We start from the raw sequence: 21,685 nt of genomic DNA, 5'->3' as shown, positions 1-21,685 counted from the left end.
AGCCATGAGAGACAACAGAGTATTCAGATTGCCACAGTAACATTTTTCTCCGTGAGTCAGCGGAGCCTGGGAAGGTGTTTGGTTTAATACTTGTTATTTTAAAAAAATAACACAGATCACAAGTGTACCGAGGGTTTTTTTCAACTCATTACACTAAGATGTGGGTTTCTGTAACCCACGGGGGTCTGAGGCTGTGGAAGTCTGACTGGGCAGTGGAACCTGGATGGAAGCAGCGCTACTGAGGGGGTGTGGACGTGCTTGGGAGGGGGGTCTTTAAATATATTGTTTAACTGTACCATTCAGAGCCAACCAGAAGCTATTGACCATTAAAATTATGAGAATTTCAACTCCAGGTGTCGTCTTGTTCCATGACTGCCTGCAGCTGCTGCCGCAGAGTCTGCCCTGGCTGGCAGCATGCACAGGGAAGCCTGGCGCCGTGGGAGTCACCATGCACAGCGAGAACAGGCCTTTGGATGGCACACGTGGCCCTGGGGTCAGACTAGAGCAGTCTCGTTTCTCACCTGGGCCTTGTTTCCAAGGCCAGCACTGCTCAGTGTTGCTTGAGGGACTTGGTGGGGTAAGGTGATGAGGATTTTAGGTCCCTGGGTTTCCACATGTGGAGGACTCTTGGGACCTGGGACCTCCTCTCCAGAGAGTCCAATTTAGGAGGACACAAACTTTTTTCTTGAGCACTGAAACTGTCTGATGGGCCCAGATTTCTTTTCTTTTCTTTTTTTTTTAATTCATCCATTTATGCATATAAGAGCTACAGCAAAGGCCAGAGGCTGGGAGATGAGAGGACCCACCAGAGACAGAGGGGGGAACAGAGCAGGCAGAGCGATGGAAATAAACGGCTGAGGCGAGGCAGGAGAGGTCTGCTGCGCCATGTGCGTTGTTCCATGGCCAGCTGGGGTATCGAACTCGTGCTGCAGAGCCTACAGACAATCTCATAGGTTGTGTCCCAACCCCCTGCGCCTCCAGGGAGGCCCAGGCCCTGTTTTCAACCTATTGCTATAGGCCAAGGGAAGCGCCCTCAAAGCCCCCTCTGATCTCTCCAGAGTCTGCCCTTCCCTAACTGCAGTCTTCTAGACCCTTGTGCTCAGTCATCCCTGGAGAGCTGTACAGACTTCTGATTGTCCCTCTGAAGAGGTACCCAGACTGATTTCTCATCTAATTAGAGTCTCCATTGGGGAAATCTGGTACTGGGGAGTAATGAAGGGGTGCAGAGAAAGGCATTCGGGGGTGACTGAGCCATTTTTTATAGGGGGATGATCCAGAGCTTTTAAAAAATTTCAGAAAGGACCTGTGGTCCACAAGGAGTTTGAGAAACTTAAATTCCAAGGGCCCTAGAGGGACTACTAATGACTGATTTGAGTGCAGGGTGGCCAAGTGGTGCTGGGTGCACGCTACTGTTTGTTTACACGGCAGCCCGGCCATCTGGAACAGGGGTAAGTTGGTAGTGATCCCAGACAAACAAACCTCCCTTCTGCTGCCATGCCCACAACCCCATCAGGCTGTTGAGCCCGTGGGGTGAGATTGATAGGTGTTTTTATACCATCCAGGATTTGTAAAGGGTGCCTCAAGCTCTACTTGCTTGCAAATCAGGTTTCATGGGGAGGTGACTGGAAACAGACAAGCAGTGGCCCTCTCAGATCAGCTGAAAATCCCTCACCCGAAATAGAAGCCAGGTGCCTTCAGCTGTCCAGAGCAAAATGCTTCTTGTTGGGTGGACTAGCCTTGATCCTGAAATGCCATCTTGGTTACATGTCCCAAGGACAGGACTGATGTGGCTGTGGGCCGCAGGGTAGGGCTTCTGGATTCCAGATCTCTATGTGAGCACCGCCCAAGTGAGCCAGAGAGCAGTAGCCACACCTCCATGTCTGGAGGGCCTCCCTTCTGTTGGACTAGTTTATTTCTGCCACCTTCCCACTTAGCATTGCATAAGTGGGTTTTCTGTTCATCTGTGGCGTGCCACAGCGTCCTTAAAGAAACAGCATTAAGTAACTGCCAACTGAGAAAGCAAAGGCCAAGTTAGCTGGACTCACCTCTGCAAAATCTACATGAGCCCTGTGTGTGCCATTTCAGGGAGTGGATCATGCCGTTAACCACCTATTACTACCCCAATTTCAGTGGAGAACAAAAAGCCTTTTTGTAAAAGATGTAGAGGAGCAGACCCTGGCCAACATGCGCTGCCCTTGTTATGATGGTCTGTCAGTTCCCTCCAGAGTGTTCACATCTGGTGCAGCAGCTTTGAGTCTCTGACAGGGGGGATTAGGGAGCTCAGAGCATAGTCTGGGAGCAGCAGTGCCCAGAGGCTGTACATTCACTCTTCAGCTTCTCGCGAGGCGCAGCACCACTCTGCACAGATGAGCAGTGCTGCTGTCTGGAGAAACCTAGTGGGTCTTACTTTGCAGTCTCAGATTCTGGCATAAAGCAAAAGAGCCTGTTCCTGCCCTAAGACTAGGAAAAGACTCGAGGCTTGAAGAGCAGTGTGGAAAATCTGTTTGAACTTTATCTGCAGGCAAAGCCAATTCTTTTCATGCATTTTGAGCCTCCCCAGCAGATTTCAAGGGTGATAGAGGAGAAAACACCTTTTGATGACAGAAAAGGGAAAGTGGAGCAACAGCAGCAACACCAGCCCTGGGGGCAAGGATTCATAGCATGAGCCTGCTGTGGGAAAACCAGGCTAGGAAAGTGCAGTGGTCTCTGTTCAACCACCAGCCGGCAGGCTCCACCAGCTCCTCCTTGAGCCAAACCACTGTTCTCAGGATCACTTCAGGCACAACAAGGACATTAGAGAACATTGAATTGCAGCCCCTCATTTGCCTTCCTGCCTCCAAGGCCACAAAGAGCAAGTGTCAGCAGTGTGAGTGCATCACTAACACCTCTGACTGTCCGCTTCACGATTTGTGTACCAGCCCACACCAGCATGAGGGATCGTGTGTCACAGCCACTGTCACAGTGGCTTCTAAACCCGCTACCTCAATGACATAGGTGATGCCATCTTTTGATGACAGGATGTGGCTGCTATGTTGAATCCCTCAGGATAGTGTTATCAGCAGGCCAGTTGCTGACCATTTAAGGTAACAGGAAGGCAAGGGCTGCACCTAGGTGTGGCCCCCACTGAAAGGGCTAATCAACAGGGTGCTGAGGCAAGATGTTCTCTCGCTCCCAGCTTCCTCTATTGCTGCCATGTACTGAGGACCTGCTGCACACTTGGCAATCTAATTTGACTTCGGACTTGGGCGAGGCTCTCGAGTGGCTGCCCCACTGTCTTGGCTCTAGCTCGTCCCCAGCTCTAACATGAACACCAAGATTGTTCTTTTCATGCCAGGGAGGTAGATGTTTATATGGAAAGTAAAGCGCCACCTGTTACGTCTGAATCCACCTGTCAGCCACTGGTATGGTTGAGTGTTTGGAGCTGGGAGGCCTCTAGGTGTAACCATCCACTTGTCCTATTCCCAGGACACTCAACAGCCTCAAATACCCTGAACATGGGCTGGCTATGGCCATTTTTAACTCCAGGGTGGTGTTTCAAATACAAGCACCATAACGCAAAGTCAGGATATAGTGTAAGATGACAATATGATGTTAGGTTTTTAGTCCAACCTGGATAAGCCTGTACAATGGCCCCACAGTTTCCACTGTCAATTTCAATGATGGTTAAGTTTTGTCCTAAACTTCAAATAGGAAGTTAACTCAATGAACCACAACCATGTATTTTAAATAAACCAGAAAGATGGAAGCAGGTATTTCTGGGTATGCTTCAAAGTCACAGCTAATAAACAGACTGGTTCCACCAGGGGAGCAGGTACTGCTTTAGAGTCCCTCCCCACCTGTGTTGAGTGTTTTCTAGATAAATGGGATCATGTGAGTCTGCAACCTGCCTTTGGGCTGCCATCTACTTAGAAAGTTCATCTGCTTGAGGCGATGCCTGGTTCTACAGGGTAAGAATCACCAGGGAGCCCGGGGACTCCTTTCAGGTGGTGAAGCTGGGGTCACTTGGGCTGCCAAATGATTGATCACAGTCCATTTGTGGTACTGAATGAGATACTGCTGGAGCCTAGAGATAGACTCCACCCACGTAAGTGGTCTTGGATAAGCCAGATATGAGAAGAGGGGCCCGTTGATGTCCGGATGGCTTCTGATAACAAGACTGAAACACTTTCTAGCTGGAAGCTATAGTTCAAAGGAGGTATTTCTGGAGGATTACGGACTTACTGTTACATTCATTTATTTCATTTTGAAATAAAACCCAGCTCCACAGTTACTCCTTCACCCTCACCCATGGGAAGAAGCTGGTGGTCTTTTTGGTCCCATTCTCTTCTTTTGGGGGCCATACCAGAGGTCTGCAGAAGTGTATCTTTTTATCTTTCCCACCCGCGACAACTATCCAGTCAAGCCTCAGAGCAGCAGTGTCAGCAGGTGCTGCTCCCCTACCCGGCTGGGCATTAGGAGTTCTTGGATTTCTGCTCCTTTCTGGCCCGAGAGGCCATGAGGCTGAAGAAGATCTCAGGAGCCAGAGTTCGAAGATAAATGGCCAAGCAAGGAACCAGATCAGCCAGGATCACGTCTTTCTGTTTCTTCCCCACAGCGGTGAGAACATCTTGAGCTACCTCTTCAGCGCTACGGCCCTGGGCCGTGGTCTTGTCCATAACTAAAATAAACAAAAGAAACACTTGAATGTGGAAGCAGAATTCCCTCTCTCTTGAGGACTTAAGCTGCTGTAGGCTGCTGGGTAGGCTTGTTGGGGTTTCCCCATGAAGCCTAACAGGAGGCAGGTAGTGTGCCGCCATCCCTGACTGCTGTACTCTAAGGCAACGAGGGATCAGCTGCAGGCCTGTGAGTGGAAAGGGATATAGGAAATGTAGGTAGGACAGGGCAACAAGGGAGAGTGGACCCGTTTCAGTGCTCAGAACCCACGTCAGTCCATCTGCATGGTGGTCTATGACAAAGGCAGAGGCCAGTTCAGATGAGTCTCCGAGAGTGAGCCCCTCACCATACCTGAGGAGGTCCTTCCTGCCTGTTGAAATAAGTGGTGACTAAGGATGCTGACCAATCAGCCTACTTTGTCTGAAGTAGCTTGGCTTCAGGGTTGCCAGCTAGGGGACATAAGACTGTAACCCCATATGCACTAGGAACTCAATGAGGTGAAAGTGAAGAGGTGGAAGAAATAGATGTCACAGTTCCCAGCGGCTCCGATTCACTGAATAGGAATAGAAAGAAATCCTTGGTTTGTTTTAGCATTAAAGGAGACAGCTGTGGGGAGTTTAGGAGGCATTAGATTGGTTAACAACAACTGATGTTCCTTCTTTCCTAATCTGACAAGTCTGCTGACAACAGGACCAGCTGACAAGCACAGAACGGAAATCACAAACCCAGACCACTTGAATCCATTCGTAAACTATCCAAACTGCCTGAGCTTCCTCACCAGTACCTGTTCTGGCGTTTTTGTTAAAAAAATATGTGGTTCCTGTCACTTATTTTTAAATGCCACAGAGGGAATAAAAGAGGTTTCGTCTAGGTAAAAATAGGGGTGGGGCCCTCTGGCCCTGTACCTCTGCATGGTTTCTGTTGACTTGCTGAGTGACAGAGCAGCTGCCACACAAGGCACAGGCAGTCTAACTCAGGTTTAGCTGGGGTGGGTGCAGGGCCAGGAGGCTCCTGGTAGACGCCACAGCACAGCCCCAGAGATCATATCTGGGAGGCATAAGTGACAGGGTAAATGCTCCACCGTGGACAAACCCCATCAGAGTGTGGGGAAGCAAAGTCATTTCCTCAGTGCCTATACACGTAGGTCAAGTGACCCAAAAGGCAGAGCCCACCTTGTCTGCATGACTGGGGCCTATATGCTGGGACCAAGCCTTCAGCCCAAGTAAGGGCTGCAGGTCAACTCAGGACCATCTGAAGCCCGTTGGCAATTCTGAGACTGGTGTCCCCAACCACATTCCCAATGACTGGGCTGTTTGCTTTGATGACCCTGGAATCAGTCATTTCTCAAGCATACTGGATGAGGAACTGTAGGGTAGGTAAAATGTATCAGGCTTTTCTGCCCTCCCACCATTAGGATAGATGAGGGAACCCTGTGGTCCTGAATGCATGCCTGATGGCGGGCCCCTGAAGTGGGTACACCTGGGCTGAAAGACTGGGCTTTTAAGGGCGGCGTCATGGGGACGCCAGCAGAAGCCAAGAAGAAGCCAAGAACGAACGGAAGCTGAGAAAAGAAGAAGAGACCCCCAGAGAATGCCAGAGAGCCCAATAGACTGAGGATTTGCTGGTGACTGGGAGGCCTGCCAGCCTCCCGGCCCCCCAACACCCCTGCCTGCCGTGTACCTGGTAAATCCCAGTAAAAGCCTGCAAAAGCCACTGAGGACTCTAGAACTCTCCTCCTTTACCCCATCTGCTGGATCATAGAAAACCTGCACTGTGTCCTGTCCAGTCTCTACAGGAACCTCTTGGTTTAAGTAACCCATCTTTGCATGAGGTTAATTGACCGAGACTGGGTAGCTGGAGTCTGGCAGCATTTCAGCTTGGGAACTTCCTTTCCTGCCTCATAGAGAATCTGTTCTGAGAGCTACAGTGGTGATGCTTGGGCTAAGGATGGTTCATGGTCAATGAAGACTAATCAATGTTCTAGAAATCTCTTAACACCCATGTTAAGTTTTTGGTTTTAAGAACTATATTCCAAATCAAAAGGATCAAAGAATCATACAAGCAAGAGCAGCACGTCTCACCGGCTGTCCCACAGCTTCCCACAGAAGAGAACCGCAGTCTTACCTCCATATTTGGACCCGTCAGCAGTGATGGCATTTAGAGAGAGGTTGGTGCGGATATAGCCAGGACTGATCACAGTCACCTCAATTTCATACTGTTTCATCTCAGCACGAAGACAGTCAAAGAATGCCTGGGCTGCATGTTTGGAGGCTGAGTCTGCAAAGGTAGGTGGCCAGAGGCAGGTGAGTGAGCTGGGACATGGCCTGCCGCAAGCCCACACATTCATTCCATTCACTCTCTTTTGTTTAAAAATCTGATTTTGTAATTTAAGATTACAGTATTAAAGCAATGTTCACTTCCTATTTATTTATTTATTTGTTTGTTTGTTTGTTTTTAATATGTAGTTCACTTCCTATTTAGAGAAGGGCAGTGTGTCACTGTTCTTAGGAAACACACTGAAGTATCTAGGAAGAAAGAAGCATCATGCTCTCAACTTTCTTTCAAATGGTTCAGGGGAAAAATTATACATTTATAATGTACCTATATGTGCATTTATACACACAGACACAGAACATGCTACAGCAAATGTAAAACATGATCAACTGGGGAATCTCTGTGAAGAAGGACACATGGGCGTTCTCTGTACTATTCCTGCAACCCTTCTTTAAATCTGAAATTATTCCAACTTAAAAGAACAAAAACAAGCACACAATACTTAGTGAGTAAAACAATGACTACAGAAGGATATAAAGTGAAAGTCCTCCTCCCCCTTTCCATTGCCATCCCCAGAGGTGACCAATACCAACAGCCTCCAGGATTTGTTTTCACATATCCATATATATATATATATGATCTTACACATAATTAACTTGCCTAGAAATGAGCTCAGAAATACTGTTCATACTATTCCCACCAGTAGCTTTCATCACCTAGTGAGACTGGACCACCTCTATGCTGCCTGCAGACCCACCATATTCTTCCTCCATGGGTCACCAGAGTTAGAGAAGTGGCCCCATCAGTGGACCTTCAGAGTTGTCCAGTTCTTGGCCTTGCAGAGTATGTTCTCCGGCACTCATGGGAACGTGTGTATAAAATTGGCTCCTGGTTTTCTTAGGAATTTCATTTCCCTTTCCAAGGTGGCTTTTCACCTGGAAGAGCTATGGAGCTTGAAACAGAGCCGCCTCTGCTCTGCACCAATGGTGCCACACAATGGTGCAGTTCGCTTTAATTCCCGAGAATGGCTAAGTCTCAGGGAAGCACAGTGGCCCTACAGGGACATTAGTGGGAAACACATGGTCTCTCCACTGAAACCCAGTTTCCTCCAATTCAGAATTCTAAATGTTTTAGCCCTGGGGGGGGGGGGGGGAAGGGCATCCATCAGTCAAAAAAGCAGGAAGGGGAAAAGCTAGGAAGTGAAAAGGCTAAGAAATATCACCAGCAAGTCACATGATGCAACTCCAGTGTCTGACGTGCTGAGTGCCTTTCTGGGCCAGCTGCCCTGATTTGAGAAGGTTGAATGAATAAGACTCTAGGTAGCTGGGTACGGAGATCTGCTCCTATCAATGGTGATTCTGGGGTGCAGCCCAGAAGCAACAACTGAGAAGAGTGAATCATGCTGGGAGTCCCCAGAATAGAAGGTTGCACTCTGAAAATGTATCTCCTAAGGCTACAGGGTTGTGGTCCTCCACCAGGCTATGCCACTACTAACAGCACTTGGACCTTCTCTCACCACCTGAGCATGTTGCTCCCTCATGATGGCCAGCAAGGGAGAGAAAGCTGCCCTCCTATTTTACAGATAAGAAGGTCGCTGCTTGTCAGAGTTAACTGCCAGGCCCAGGAGGCACGGCCACACTCACCCTGGTTGTTATAAAGTGTCCAGACCAAGGGTGTGTGACCAGCTACAGTCACAGGCAAAGTGAAAACAAAAACCAGTGAGATTAAATCAAAGTAAAACTTGGAAATAATTTAGTACAAAGAATATTTCACTTACTTTTACCTTTATCCTGATTATCTATTATAACATTTCACCTCATTTTCTTTATCACCCGTGATTACATAATTACATATATATTATATATAATTACATATCTATATATCTATTAGCTATATAAAATACACACACATTCCTGAGCCATTCAAGCAGTCTGAGATAGCATCCTATGATGCTATCGGAGTTGACACAGGATGCTGGCACACAAGGCAACAACCACCACAGAAACAAATAGGATACAGCCCTTTACAATTGAGAAAAGACTTGCCATCTCCAGTTTTCTCATATTTTAAAAATAGATTTGTGAACATGTATCGTGATCATAAGTCTCATTTTATAAGTAAGGAAACTGAGGTCCAACAAGTTAAACAACTTTTTCAAGGACATACAACCAGAACCAAAAGGTACAGCCAGGATTCATGTCTTGAGACAAAGATACGTTTTGGTTTCATTTCCAGCCCAGCTAGTTGGCTACACTATATCCTCCAATTGGGTATTTGTTACTGTATGTCCTTCCAAAATGCTAGCAGGACTCTGCTATCCTTCCTGCCCTGCCAGGCCTGCAGGTGGGTGAGAGCAGGTGAGTCTGATACAAGTCAGTACTTCCTGCCAGAAGATGCACAAAGAGCTACTAAGATAGTTTGTGAAATCACCTTTAAAAACTTTCAAAAGCAAAACAAAACCAGATTGTTTGCTTTTGCTTGATGGTACATGATGCAGGCAGACAAATGAAATAATACCTCAAAATGTGGGCAAAGCCCTCTCATTCATAGAGGTGATGATGTGAACTGGAAGTCAGGCTGGCAGTTTTAATGTTTGAGTTCTAATATTTCCACTTTCTGCGATTTATGTTACTGAAACCCTCCATGAGTGCCCAGAGATCAAATTGCTCAAAGATGTTCTAGGAAGTACATCACCACTAATGGTCAAAGACTGAAAGAAAAAATCCTCAAGGACAACAGCTAACGGATGTCATATCATTCAATGAGTTAACTATAGGGCCACTTAAAATAATTAGATAAATCCATAAATGCTGATATAATCTCAAATAGAATAAACGACATAAAATAGTCTGCACAATATGATCCTGCTTTTGTATGTTTGATTATATGCAGAAAACAGTTCGCCGGCATATGTGGCCAAGTGACAAAGAAGCAGTGTCCGTGGGCTGATAACATAATGCATGTCTGGGGCTGCTCTAGCACTTTGGTCACAGCACTCAGAGTAACTCAATCTTCCTAGCAGACCTCCAGGCTGAGAATGCCCTCCATTTTGCTCCAATGTCTCCATTTTGTGGTTGAGGATTTAGGGTACAGGGCTCTGGGGTAAGGATTGGAGCTTGGCTCTGAACATGGGCTGTCTGCTCAGAACACATTCTGATGAAGTTCCTTCCCACTCTGCAGTATTTCTCTACTGTCTGAATTCTGGGTAGTAAATGTGTTCTCCTTAAAATCAGGAAGAAAAGACAAGTAAATAAATAAATAAATAAAATTAGGAAGAAAAAAACGTTTGGAGGAGGGAGAAGTACTTACATGCTGATCGAAAAGGAATGCTGATTTTGCCCTGGATGCTGCTGATGGCAACGATATGGCCTTTTCGCCTTTTGATCATGGAGGGCAAGAGAGCTAAGGAAAGAAGGCAGAGGTTTTAGAAGGCTTTTCTTTGGGTCCCTACACCTAACGCTGGAAGACAGCCACCTCGCCTACTGTATTCAATTAGACCGAGGGAGGGGAATAATGTAGGACTCTCAGACCATGGTTTGCTGGAACTCTCAGGCCTCCTATGCAGCAGACAGCTAGCAGGCCAGCAGAAGGAAGGAGGAAAAAGGCAGGGTGGGAGGCAGATAGAAGCCCAGTCACCACTAACACTCAGCTTAGTTCCTTTCCTAGGGAGAGCTTTTCTCTGGAGTGAAATCCGTGGCTGGACATAAAAATATTCCCATCCCCATCAATACAAAATGTTGTATGGTTTGCAAACATGATGAAAAAGAAATGGAGATAATGCTGTACAAATGAAGTGTTAGTGAGAAGAAAATTTTGATTTGAGGTTATAAGCAGATATAGAAAATGAAATAAAAGGCTAGGAAAAACAAACACCCAAGCTGTAATGACAATACCCAAGCCAGATAAACAGAGAATGGAAAACAGGCAACAATGAGGAAACAGGCAACTGATGAAAAAGAATGCTGACATATCGTGCTCTTTTTTCCCTTTAGTCCAAGATGGTTACCTTTTGTCAAAGCAACTGGGCCAAAGTAGTTTGTCTCCATCACTGTTTTGTCCACATCAATGGTGGTATCCATGATAGTGCCACGGTAGCTGATGCCAGCATTGTTGATAAGCACGTCCACATGGCCAAAGCACTGCAGGATCTCATCTGCTGCTGCAACTATGGCCTTAGGGTCTACGAGGTTGAAGGTCACCATGTAAGGCTTGTGTGTCTGCACCTGGACAGGGTGACAAACCATGTGAACCACATGTCCTGCTTTTCAGAGTCCTGGGAGTGGCCCCCTAGCCACAAAGTGACAAAGCCTGCAGCAACTCTTTTCTGAAGAGATGTGGCCTGCAGGATATTGCCTAACATACTCACACCTGGCCTGGGCAACTTTTCATTGAACAGGACAGGGATCATGTATGGTATAGATTAATGCAGCTAATTAATCACAGTTCTCTCTGCTTCCAGCGCTATACACTGTCATTACATTAAACAATGCCCCAGTTGAGAGCAGGTAGACTTCTCAGGTTAAGTCACTTTTATTCATTTATTCATGAAACATTTTTTATATATCCCCAAAGAGCCAGGTGACACAGCAGAAAGCAAGACACTAGACTGTCTTGAAGCATACAGTCTGGTGGGAAGACAAATGAATTTTAAAATTAAAAGAATGCCCTAAAGAAGTATAAGATGCTAGACAAATGAACAACTGAGCAATCTAACCTAGAAGGCTTCTCAAAGGAGCATATTTAATAAAAAATAAAAGATCAGGGATGGATGTGAAGTCAGGGAAGATGGCAGAGTAGAAAGTGTCAGGAATCAGTCTCTGCACCTAGGCAACTATACTAGCAGAAACTCTGTGCAGTGACTATTTGGAACTTTGTAGTCTATCTAAATGCTGGTAGCTTGCAGGGGAGTGACTGGTTGGCAAATGATAATTTTGTTCAATTTCAGTTATTAGCTTGGTGGTAGCTATCAAACCGCAGGCACCCCTCCCTCCAAGCACCATGGCAGGCAGTTGTGGGAAAGTCAGCCCCACATTTCTGTTGCAACTGAGCCAAGGTAGGCAACAATGACCTTATCTTCTAAATATTAGAGTTGTGTTTGGAAGATGGATTGCTGCTCTGATTACCAAGGTACAGCACGGGGGCAGGTTAGTATTATTCAATCACCACTATCTAAAGGGGCTTCCAGTAGATTTAAAGGAATTATACCTATTTTTTCTGATACTCAAAAATATAAGTAAATCCCTGAGGAAATACAGATGATGGACTTACTAGACAGACTATTTTAAAAATGTTCAAAGTATTATGGGAAGACATAGACAGAAAATTTATGTATAAAAAAGAATATTAATAAAACATAAAAAACCCGGGCCTCCCTGGTGGCGCAGCGGTTGAGCGCTGGGTTGCGAAGCTGCCCGTGGCCTCTGCGGCACCAGTTCGATCCCCGGCTGCTCCCCGGCCACCAGAGGAGGGTCCCACATGGCGCGCAGACCTCTCCTGCCGCCCACTGCTCCCCTTAGCAGTGTACTTCGGTCCTTCTGCCTGCTCTGCTCCCCGCTCTGGCTCTGGTGAATTCTCTCACCCTCCCGCACTTCTTTTTTTTTTTTTTTTTTTTTTTTTTTTTTTTTTTTTAATTTTCTAGAGGCATGTCTTATTCATTTATCTATTTGTTTGTTTGTTTGGCCTACACATGCACTAGGCACAGTCAGAAGCCGGGAGGGCGTCGCACTTCTGACTGTACCCAGTGCATGTATAAACAAAACAAACAAACAAACAAATAAATAAATAAATAAATAAAACATGCCTCTATTAAAAAAAAAAAAGAGCTAAAAAAATTAAAAAAAAAAAAACATAAAAAACCCTAGCGTTCAAAAGTACAATAACTGAAATAAAAAAAATACACTGAAAGGGTTCAAAAGCAGATTTGAAAGAGTAGAAGAGTGACTCAGTAAACTTAAATCTGAGAATAAAAGGGAGAAAAGTAAAGATAAGTAAACAGAGCTGAGGGACTTGTAGGACATCATTAAATAGACCAACGAGGGGAAAGCAAAATCATTGAATAAACAATTAATGAAAACTTCCCAAACTTAATGAAATACATGAATCTACACATCAAAAAGCTCAAAACCCAGCAGGATAAACTCAAAATACCCACACTAAGACATAATCAAACTGTCCAAAAGACAAAATCCTGAGTAGCAAAAGCTATTCCTTACATAAAAGAGATCCTCCATAAGATTTTCAACTGATTTCTCATCAACAGTCTTTGGAAGCCAGAAGACAATGAGGGTAAATATATTTATAATGCTGGGGAAAAAAATGTAAGCCAAGTGTTCTGTATCTGCCGCAACTACTTTATGCTTAGTGAAATAAGCCAGACACAGAAAGACAAATACTATATTTTCCCATTTACATTGAGATATCTAGAATAGACAAATCCAGAGACAGAAAGTAAAATAGCCTTTATTCAGGAATTGGGGGAAAAGGGGTAAAATAATTTTTGTTTAATGGATACAGATTTTTATTGGAAACAAGAGTTTTGGGTATAGATAATGGTGATGGCTAAACTATGCATATATTTAATACCACTGAGTTATACACTTATGAATGGTTAAAATGATCAGTGTTAAGTATATTTTCCCACAATTAAAAAATTAAAAGTTATCATCCCCAGCCCCCTAAGATACACTGGAATTAGTGAGGTAAAAGAGGGAGGGGAAGGCATTCAGAGAGTGAATTTGCTAAACTTGCAGTGCTAGTGGGTAGCACTAGTAAGTAGTGGAGTGGGGACTTGAACACATGATAATTCTTCCTTTTGAAGCCTCGAGCTGAGTTTACACAGAGACCTGCTACTTCCCTGGCATAAGGCGACCATGTGGATGCGCTCCACAGTCAGTGGCCCAGGAGTGAGCTACCATCTCCTTAGCTGCCTGGAGAAGATGGACTGTACTCCTTCCCCACGGAATACCCCCTGGACTCACCTTGGTGACCTGAGAAGCAGTGAGTTCTTTGGTGAGCTCTTCGAGGGCCTCCTTATCCCGGCCACAGAGCACCAGCTTAGCACCCGCAGCATAGAAGATCTTCGCACACTCTAAGGGAAAAGAAAGAGTCTTGACAGCTGAGGAAATTCAATGTCTTCCTTCCCCACTGTAATTCAGTTCAATCTTATCCAGTGTTTCAGACTATGTATTTGTTTCTTCACACACTCAACACACATACATTAGCTGCTACTGTGGCCGAGCATGGAGCTAGGAGTCAGGACCCCATTGATAGAGCTCTGCTGTTGCTCTTAGCTCAGTCAGAGGAATAAAGACACCCACTAGGCAAGACAAAGGCAGGGAGTGATGGATAGATTGGTTAGGTCCTATGCTCAGATCATTCCATAAATGATCTTCAACTCTGAACCACCCTGTGAGTACTGTCCCCATTTTCACCACTGAGGAAGCTCAGTGAGCTTAAATGATGTCCCTAGTGAACAGGCAGTACCAACTATGGTGATGCTGTGGTCTGCTAAGGTTTGTGTTTGAGCAAAACTCAGGTTGTTTACCAAGTCACTTCAATGCACATGTCTATTCAGGGTATTTGCATAGTTCTACAGAAACACAGGGCTATGGGACTCTGGAGAAGACGTGGGGAGGCCCTCCACAGTCTCAAAGTCTGAGGCCTGTTTCCCCAGAGTATTCAGGGTGAAGGGAGCAAAGTAAAGTACCCAAGGGGCCATGGCCAGATGCTGCCAGGACAGAAAGTGGAAAAATCTAACAGAAATGACACAGCTGGAGTTTAAAGAGGTAAGGCAGGGGTTGCAACTGTATGGGGAATATAAAAATAAAATTTATTTAAAAATAAATAAATAAAGAGGTAAGGCACGCTGAGTGTTTCCTATAACAGCAAAGGATCAAGGTAGTTGCATTTTAAAAGCTCCCCTCCAGCTGGGTAGGAAGAGGAAAGGAGGAGACCAGACTCTGCTACGCCACTACATCTCAGGTGACACCAGATGGGCACTTCATTAAGACTGGGGGGGGGGGGGGGGCAAGGGGAGAGGAGAAAAGCTCCTTGGGAATCTGTATCACCCAAAATTCTTCTGGTAGCAGAAAAGAGACTCGACTTACACTGGGACAAAATACAAAGAGGATTTATCAGAAGTCTTCTGGGAAAGCTCAAGAATGAAGAGAAAGGTCAAATGGCTAACACTTGGGAAGGACAGGAATGGCAGTGCCCAGGGTCCTGGCAGCAGGAACCGGATCTCTGTGTTGACAGGTCCTTTCTCAGCTTTGTTATCTCGGCCTGGCTTCTCCATAAGATGGGAACAGGCTGTGGGTGGCTTTGGGCTCACATCAACATAATTCACCTGCTAGACAAGAGAGGAGCCTCTAATTTGTCTCACACTCTGGTGGCAAAATCCCAGAGAGGGACCGTGATCAATCGTGGTGGGAGCAGCATCAATAGGATTAGCCCAGGGTCAGACATGAGATAAGGGGGGGCCAAGGAGGGGAGCAGAACCTGGGGCTAACCTGGCAGGGTGAGGGGGGAGGTAGCAGGTCAGGTACTCCTGTTTCATGCTCACCAATATATGACCTAACTAAATGACCAGTGCCTTGAGAACGTATAGCTTATGAAGAGCAGTAAGCCCAGTAGTCAAGAGAATGGACTTGAGCTAGCTTCCTGTGTTCAACTCTGACTTCCGACACTGGTTCTGTTATTCTTGGGTAAGTTATAATCTCTTTGTTTCTTACTTTCCTGTTCTGTAAGATAAAAGTAGCACTGTATTGAATGAGTTAAAGTAGATAAAAAGCATTATGAAAGTATGAATTGTTTTGTATTTCCATATCGCCACTGTAACTTAGAAAACTGACTGAAAACGGACTATTGGTGAAAATTGATATACGAGTGTTTAGAGGCCCTGCCTGCCTCACTAAGGTCTATATAACCCCGCAACCTCTAGAAGACTACTTAGTCAGTGAGCTGCCCATTGGGTTCCAGACTGAAGCTCTGAGGTCCAGGCAGTCAAGTGGTACCTAAGCAAACTTGGCTCATACAAGGGACAGGACTGCCCCAGAGAGCTGCAGCAAGGGGCCGAGGGGTAAAGGCTGTCAATGTCACTCCCTTCCCTGGAAGGGGATTGGGTAAGGTATATTGCTCTGACAAGCCTTCCCCACAAAGTGTCCAAATTTCTTAGAGCCAAAAGGGTTCAAAAATAAGAGGGGAGAAGAAATTCCAGCGACCTTCAGGAAACAAGAAAGCTCTTAAACTCTTCATTCCACAGCTTCTCCTTTAGCTTCTCTTATAGCTTTTACTTGCCTCCCTGCACGTCTCCAGATGCAGTTTTCTGAACATAAGTGCTAAGTAGACTAAATCTCAGGTGACACCAGATGGGCACTTCATTAAGACCGGGGGGGGGGGCAAGGGGAGAGGAGAAAAGCTCCTTGGGAATACATTTTCAGGCATGCTATATCATCTTTGAAAATCTGGTTGGTTTGTTCACTGGCTTACCTGACAAAAAGCACAGTCAGTAGCAGGTCCTCTGTGCCAGTCCCTGGGCAGTCCAGTAAGGGCCACAACCTGTGACCCTTTCTGCTGTGCCTTCTCAGCAAAGCAGCAAAGCCCTCCCAGGGCTGCTCTCAAAGCCAGATGCCTGCATTCCTGAGGCTAGAACTGCTCACCCAGTGTACTAACCATTCCCCAAGAATGGGGCTATTGGCTTCCTCACTCTATTTTGTCTTCCCCTGACCAATAATACAATGGACATTTTGTGAGATGCCACCAAAAGGTGCCAACATACAGAACCAAAGGTGGGAGAAGGCATACTGGTGTATAAACACCTTCTAGAAAATGCTGCCTATATTCTACTAAAGCTTTGCTTCCTGGCAAAGCCAAAAAGGGAGGACATTAGTTTGTGTGGGGAGTGACAGAAATGAAAACAATAGATTGAAAGGTTTCCACTTTCATTTCTTGAAAAGGCTGATATAGGGAGCCTGGAGGGTCAAAGGAAAACAGTCCCAAGGTGCCATCTATCTAGGGCTACCAGATGATTTTCCAGAACTTCTGGTTTGTAAATCAAGATAGCTATTCATGACCTCAGGCTTAGGCTGGCTAATGTGGACATCCAGAACATTCTGTTCTGTCAGTCAGTAGTCCCACTGTTATACAAGAACAAACTCATGTGGTTTAAATATACAAAACAGGAGAAATATAGAAGGCTGTGAAGACTCACGACATAAACCAAATCTTCAGGGTAGCTGACATGGCAGGCAGAGCCACTGGGGCAACTTGGAATTTCCCTCCTCTTAGAAGCTAAAGAACAGTAACCCATCCTTGGTACTCACCAACCAGGGGTGTCTGTACTTGAAATGGTCTACTTTATTGCTGGATGGGAAAGAGAGATACAACTCTTGTCTCTAAGGTGTTAAACGGGGCAGAATGATTTGGAATTCAGTAAGTGGCCTATACTCACGTGCGCACGTGTACACACACACACACACACACACACACATATGTGTGTGTGTGTATATATATATATGTGTGTGTATATATGTTTTATTTTTGTTTCAATCACATTTTCTATTCCCCTCACAGTCCTAGTGTCTGGAAGAGGTAACATGGAATGATGGAGAGGACAGTGTCCTTTTCAAACATCCACATATTGGAGTACCTGTAACTCACCTTTGTGTCTCAGTCAATTCTCAAATATCCTTCAAGGTCTTTTAAAAAAAAAAAAAAAAAAAAAAAAAGCTCTCTCTGAGGTCAAAAGAAGTGGCTGCTGACTCCCCTATATATAGTAGTTGACTAAGGTCAGAGGACTGACAGTGGCAAAAGGCCTGGAGGCAGCTGACCCCATGTAGGTCTGGATATCTAATGACAGACCCAGGGTTAGCTCCCAAAACCTCACCTAAACATTGCAGTGGTGTACAAATAAGTCCATGCTACCTAAAGCCTTACCAGGCTTCACTGGCCAACCATAGGCCACATACCCTGCAGACAAGCCCCATTGGTTCTCTGTGCTTCTGTTAATACTCAAGTGCTTACCAGTCTCTGCACAACCATGCTTCTCCTAACTTTGGCCTATGTGCACTGGCCTCTCTGCTGACTCACATCTGCCTTTTCCAGGCCATCTCCTCAAGAAAGATAAGACTGAGTTAGTTCTAGAGTCTGAGGTGTATGTTTTATCTTGGCTTCACGCTTTGTGACTAAAAGTCCAAGAGCAAGTCAAACCTCTGAACGTAGCGATGAGGATTCAGTGAGATGAAGCACAGAGCGATGAGGATTCAGTGAGATGAAGCACAACCCTACACTTACGAACATGCCTTACCTACTAGTGGAATACCCAGTACTAAAATGGCAGTCTATTGAGCTAAGTCCTGCTTCTCTCCCCTATTCGACCATGTACTACATGAGGGAAAGGACTGTCTTTCATTTGTCTGTCCCAGCACTCAGCACAGAGCCTTGCATGTGAAAGAGGCTGGATCTGTGTTGGCTGTACTGTCACCATCTGAAGACAAAGCAGTGGGCTTACCACAATGCAGGGTGCCTGTTGGCCTCCTCTCCTGACTAAGTGCAAGTATGGATGATGTGTGGTGTGGTATGGAGCATGTGTGCATGCTGAGAAAGATGGAAGAAAGCTCTACATGTTTGCATTTGCTCTCCACACACTCTGCCAAAGTCATTTTACCTCTGTGGAAGGGATGGTGGAGGCACCAAAGCTCATTTGGGCGGCTTTGACTGACTCTAGGCCTAGGCTAACAAGTAAGTCCTGGGAACTGGAAGTTCAATGTGTCACCAAATTAAAAGGGAACTAAACTGGAAAACCTGGTTAAGGAATAGCTGAGGCAATACTTGTTCTTTGTTCAACCTTGCCAAGACCAAAAACTGGGGATGCTGCCTAGATCCAGGAAAAGGCATGTTTTGTGTGGAGAAATAAGGACAGAGATTAAAAACACTTTTTAAACTAGCTGTCATTACTTGAAAATGTGGAGCCTTCATATACAAACCTCTATTTCAACAACTAGTGGGAGATGAGGCAGGCAGGGTAGAACAGGCGGTCTCCAGTTTGCCATTGTCTTTCTCACTAGTTTCTGTCTCCCAGTACTGAGGCTATCAGGGGACACTAAGAAGATTATTCTTGAGCTCTTAGTCTTTCCCAGTGGACCAGGGACAGCGACAGACTCTTATCCCTGAGTCATGCAGCCACTTTCCTTATTGCACCTGCGCTGGGGGTCCCTGTGCATCTGAGCTGCTCCTCATGCTCAGGCCAACTAACTACCCTCCCCCTGCCAGCACTACTCCCAGCACCCACCTAGCCCCAGTCCCGAGGTGGAGCCTGTAATGACCACCACTACATTCTGGAAATAAGTCTTAATGCGCATGTGCTGCAGCAGCTTGAAGAGGCTGAAGATTCCCACACAGCCAAACAGCAGGGGCAGGATGGCCGTTGATGTGGCAAAGTCCATGACCCTCATCTTCAGCAGACCCTTCCTATAAGAATCAAAACCAAATAAATTAGTGACAAAATGGAAGAACTCAAAGAGTCTTGTCTTGCCAACCCTTCCCCCAAGTCTGATACGAATCCAGCTCTCTCTTGCATAGACTTCAAGTCTAGACACAAGTATCTTTCCAGGCCCCATGTTCTCAGCTGACTGCTCAGCATTGGGAACTTGTTTTCTCTCACTGGACACCGAGCCTGAGCAGATAACAGAGCCACCAAGCAAACAATGCCTCTCAGAGACGCACAGAGCCCAGAACAATTGAGAAAGTCATCAGGACCTAGCTACCCAGAGAGAGTTACAGAAAGCAGTGCTGTCAGTACTCACCTAATTCTCCTTCAGAAACTTGTTTTGGAGAACTTAAGTAATACTAACATTTTCAGTCTCTGAAAATTTTACAAATTGAAATGAAACTAGAAACATTTTTTAAAAAGAAAATCATACCAATCCATATACTCCTCCCTGAGCAAACAGGTATTTCTGGGTGATGGTCTTAGTGAGGGCCCACAAGTATAGCCTTGGCCTCAGACCTCACGGATGCCCAAAGGGGATTCCACAGGACAGAGCTGCCCTTTGCCACGCATGGGCTCAGACCCAAACTGCTGAGTGAGTGACTGCCCTGCGTGCACTGTGGCCAGTTCTCGTTAGCAGGCATTGGAGAGCCACGTTCAGTCAGAAGCCACGTCAATATTTGTGCAACAGCCAGTCATCAATTCTTAGGAAATATATGTTTCTTCTACAACTTCCTCTAATTTCTTTATTTCTCCAAGTCGCCCCCATGCCGTGTCACTCACCCATGACCTCTGCCCAAAGCAAGAGTTAAGAGGAAAGACATAGGGTTAGAGGAAAGTCAAGGGCCATCTAGTGAGGAGTAACACCATGCCTGTCACTTTGGAAGATTTGTTGTATAAAATCATGTGACAAGTGGGCCAGAGCCTATCACACAAATGTCCACCCACAGTCCACTTCTAGGACTGACTGATACTGTGAGCACAGTAATCCTCTTCAGGAAGGAAGAGGCTGAAAACCAAACGCAGAGTTCCTGTGAACCAACTTGGAGCTTCCACGTACTCATCAGATGGGAAATAACTATGTAAAATCCTCACCCACCATTGGTATGTCCCATCTCAACTCCACGTGTTAAAAAAATAACTCTTCCTTTTTCCAAGACAGTATCAACTCTGTGCATGCCACAAAGCTAGGAACCTACTGACTCTAACACAGAACTACCTACGCACTGAGCTGCTTTGCTCCTCAGGTTGAGGTTCAGGTCTGCTTTCTATGGGAAGAGCACACATCTTCATTCAGTCTGGCGAATTCTTACAGAATTAGAATATAAATTAAATCCGGGCCTCCCCAGTGGCGCAGCGGTTGAGCGCTGGGTTGCGAAGCTGCCCACAGCCTCTGCAGTGCCAGTTTCGATCCCCGGCTGCTCCCCAGCCACTGGAGGAGGGTCCCACATGGCGCGCAGACCTCTCCTGCCGCCCGCTGCTCCCCTCAGCAGTGTACTTCGTCAGTCTGCCTGCTCTGCTCCCGGCTCTGGTGAATTATCTCACCCTCCCGCGCTTCTGACTGTACCCAGTGCTTGTATAAATAAATAAATAAATCTTTTAAAAAAAAAAAGAGTATAAAGTAAATCCAAAATCAGTGCCAACTTTCACAACTAAATCAGAATGATAATGATGATAGAAAAAGACACTTCAGAGCAAGCTATTCATTTGGGAGAAGCAGGTACCTTTTCAGGATAATTTTCCTGATCAGGTGAAGTTGGTCATACTGTCAACCCTGACCCTATCTGGGAGTTTTTCCAATTCTTTTTTTTTTTTTTAAAGATTTATTTATTCATTTACACAAGATCCGGGGTACAGGTCAGATGTGCAGGAGGGTGAGAGAATTCACCAGAGACAGAGCAGGGAACAGAGCAGGCAGACTGACGAAATACACTGCTGCGGGGAGCAGCAGGCAAGACAGGAGAGGTCTGCTGCGCCATGTGGGACCCTCGCCAGCCGGATGGGAACAAACCAGCGCCGCAGAGGCTGTGGACAGTTTCACAGCATGGCGCTCAACCGCCTGCGCCACCAGGGGAGGCCCTAGTTTTTGCAATTCTTAAAGCCCTTCCAACTTTTGTTCCACTCTGCATCGGCCACACCATGGGTCCCTGAGCCTCCCCAGGCTCTTAGAGATACTGTACCAACTTCTTCTTGTCTCACACTTAAAAGTCAGGATGGCATAAACAACTACACAGAGATGACTCAGCCCCATTACTGTGGGGTCTGGGAACTGTC

General features: G+C 45.9%; 1 protein-coding gene across 4 annotated transcripts; it reads right to left on the bottom strand.

Annotated features, from left to right (window-relative positions):
* Positions 1-4,278: 4,278 nt before the first annotated feature.
* Positions 4,279-19,367, bottom strand: DHRS7B (dehydrogenase/reductase 7B; the record flags this gene model as incomplete). Of its 4 annotated transcripts, none has more annotated exons than XM_084239381.1 (6): positions 4,279-4,657; positions 6,778-6,930; positions 10,237-10,329; positions 10,934-11,150; positions 13,905-14,014; positions 19,214-19,367. In XM_084239381.1, 6 exons carry the CDS (start codon positions 19,365-19,367, stop codon positions 4,452-4,454), a joined length of 933 nt encoding a protein of 310 aa, XP_084095507.1. In that variant the 3' UTR covers positions 4,279-4,451. The 4 variants fall into 4 exon arrangements, with proteins under 4 accessions (XP_084095507.1, XP_084095508.1, XP_084095510.1 ...); XM_084239382.1 differs by having other exon boundaries at positions 10,934-11,144; XM_084239384.1 differs by lacking the exon at positions 6,778-6,930.
* Between the last annotated feature and the right edge of the window lie 2,318 nt (positions 19,368-21,685).

Source organism: Talpa europaea, assembly GCF_964194135.1.
Source record: "Talpa europaea genome assembly, chromosome: 7".
NCBI classification, from domain to species: Eukaryota; Metazoa; Chordata; class Mammalia; order Eulipotyphla; family Talpidae; genus Talpa; species Talpa europaea.
Note: the sequence above shows the minus strand (reverse complement) of the source record. Positions and strands in the feature narration are given on the sequence as shown.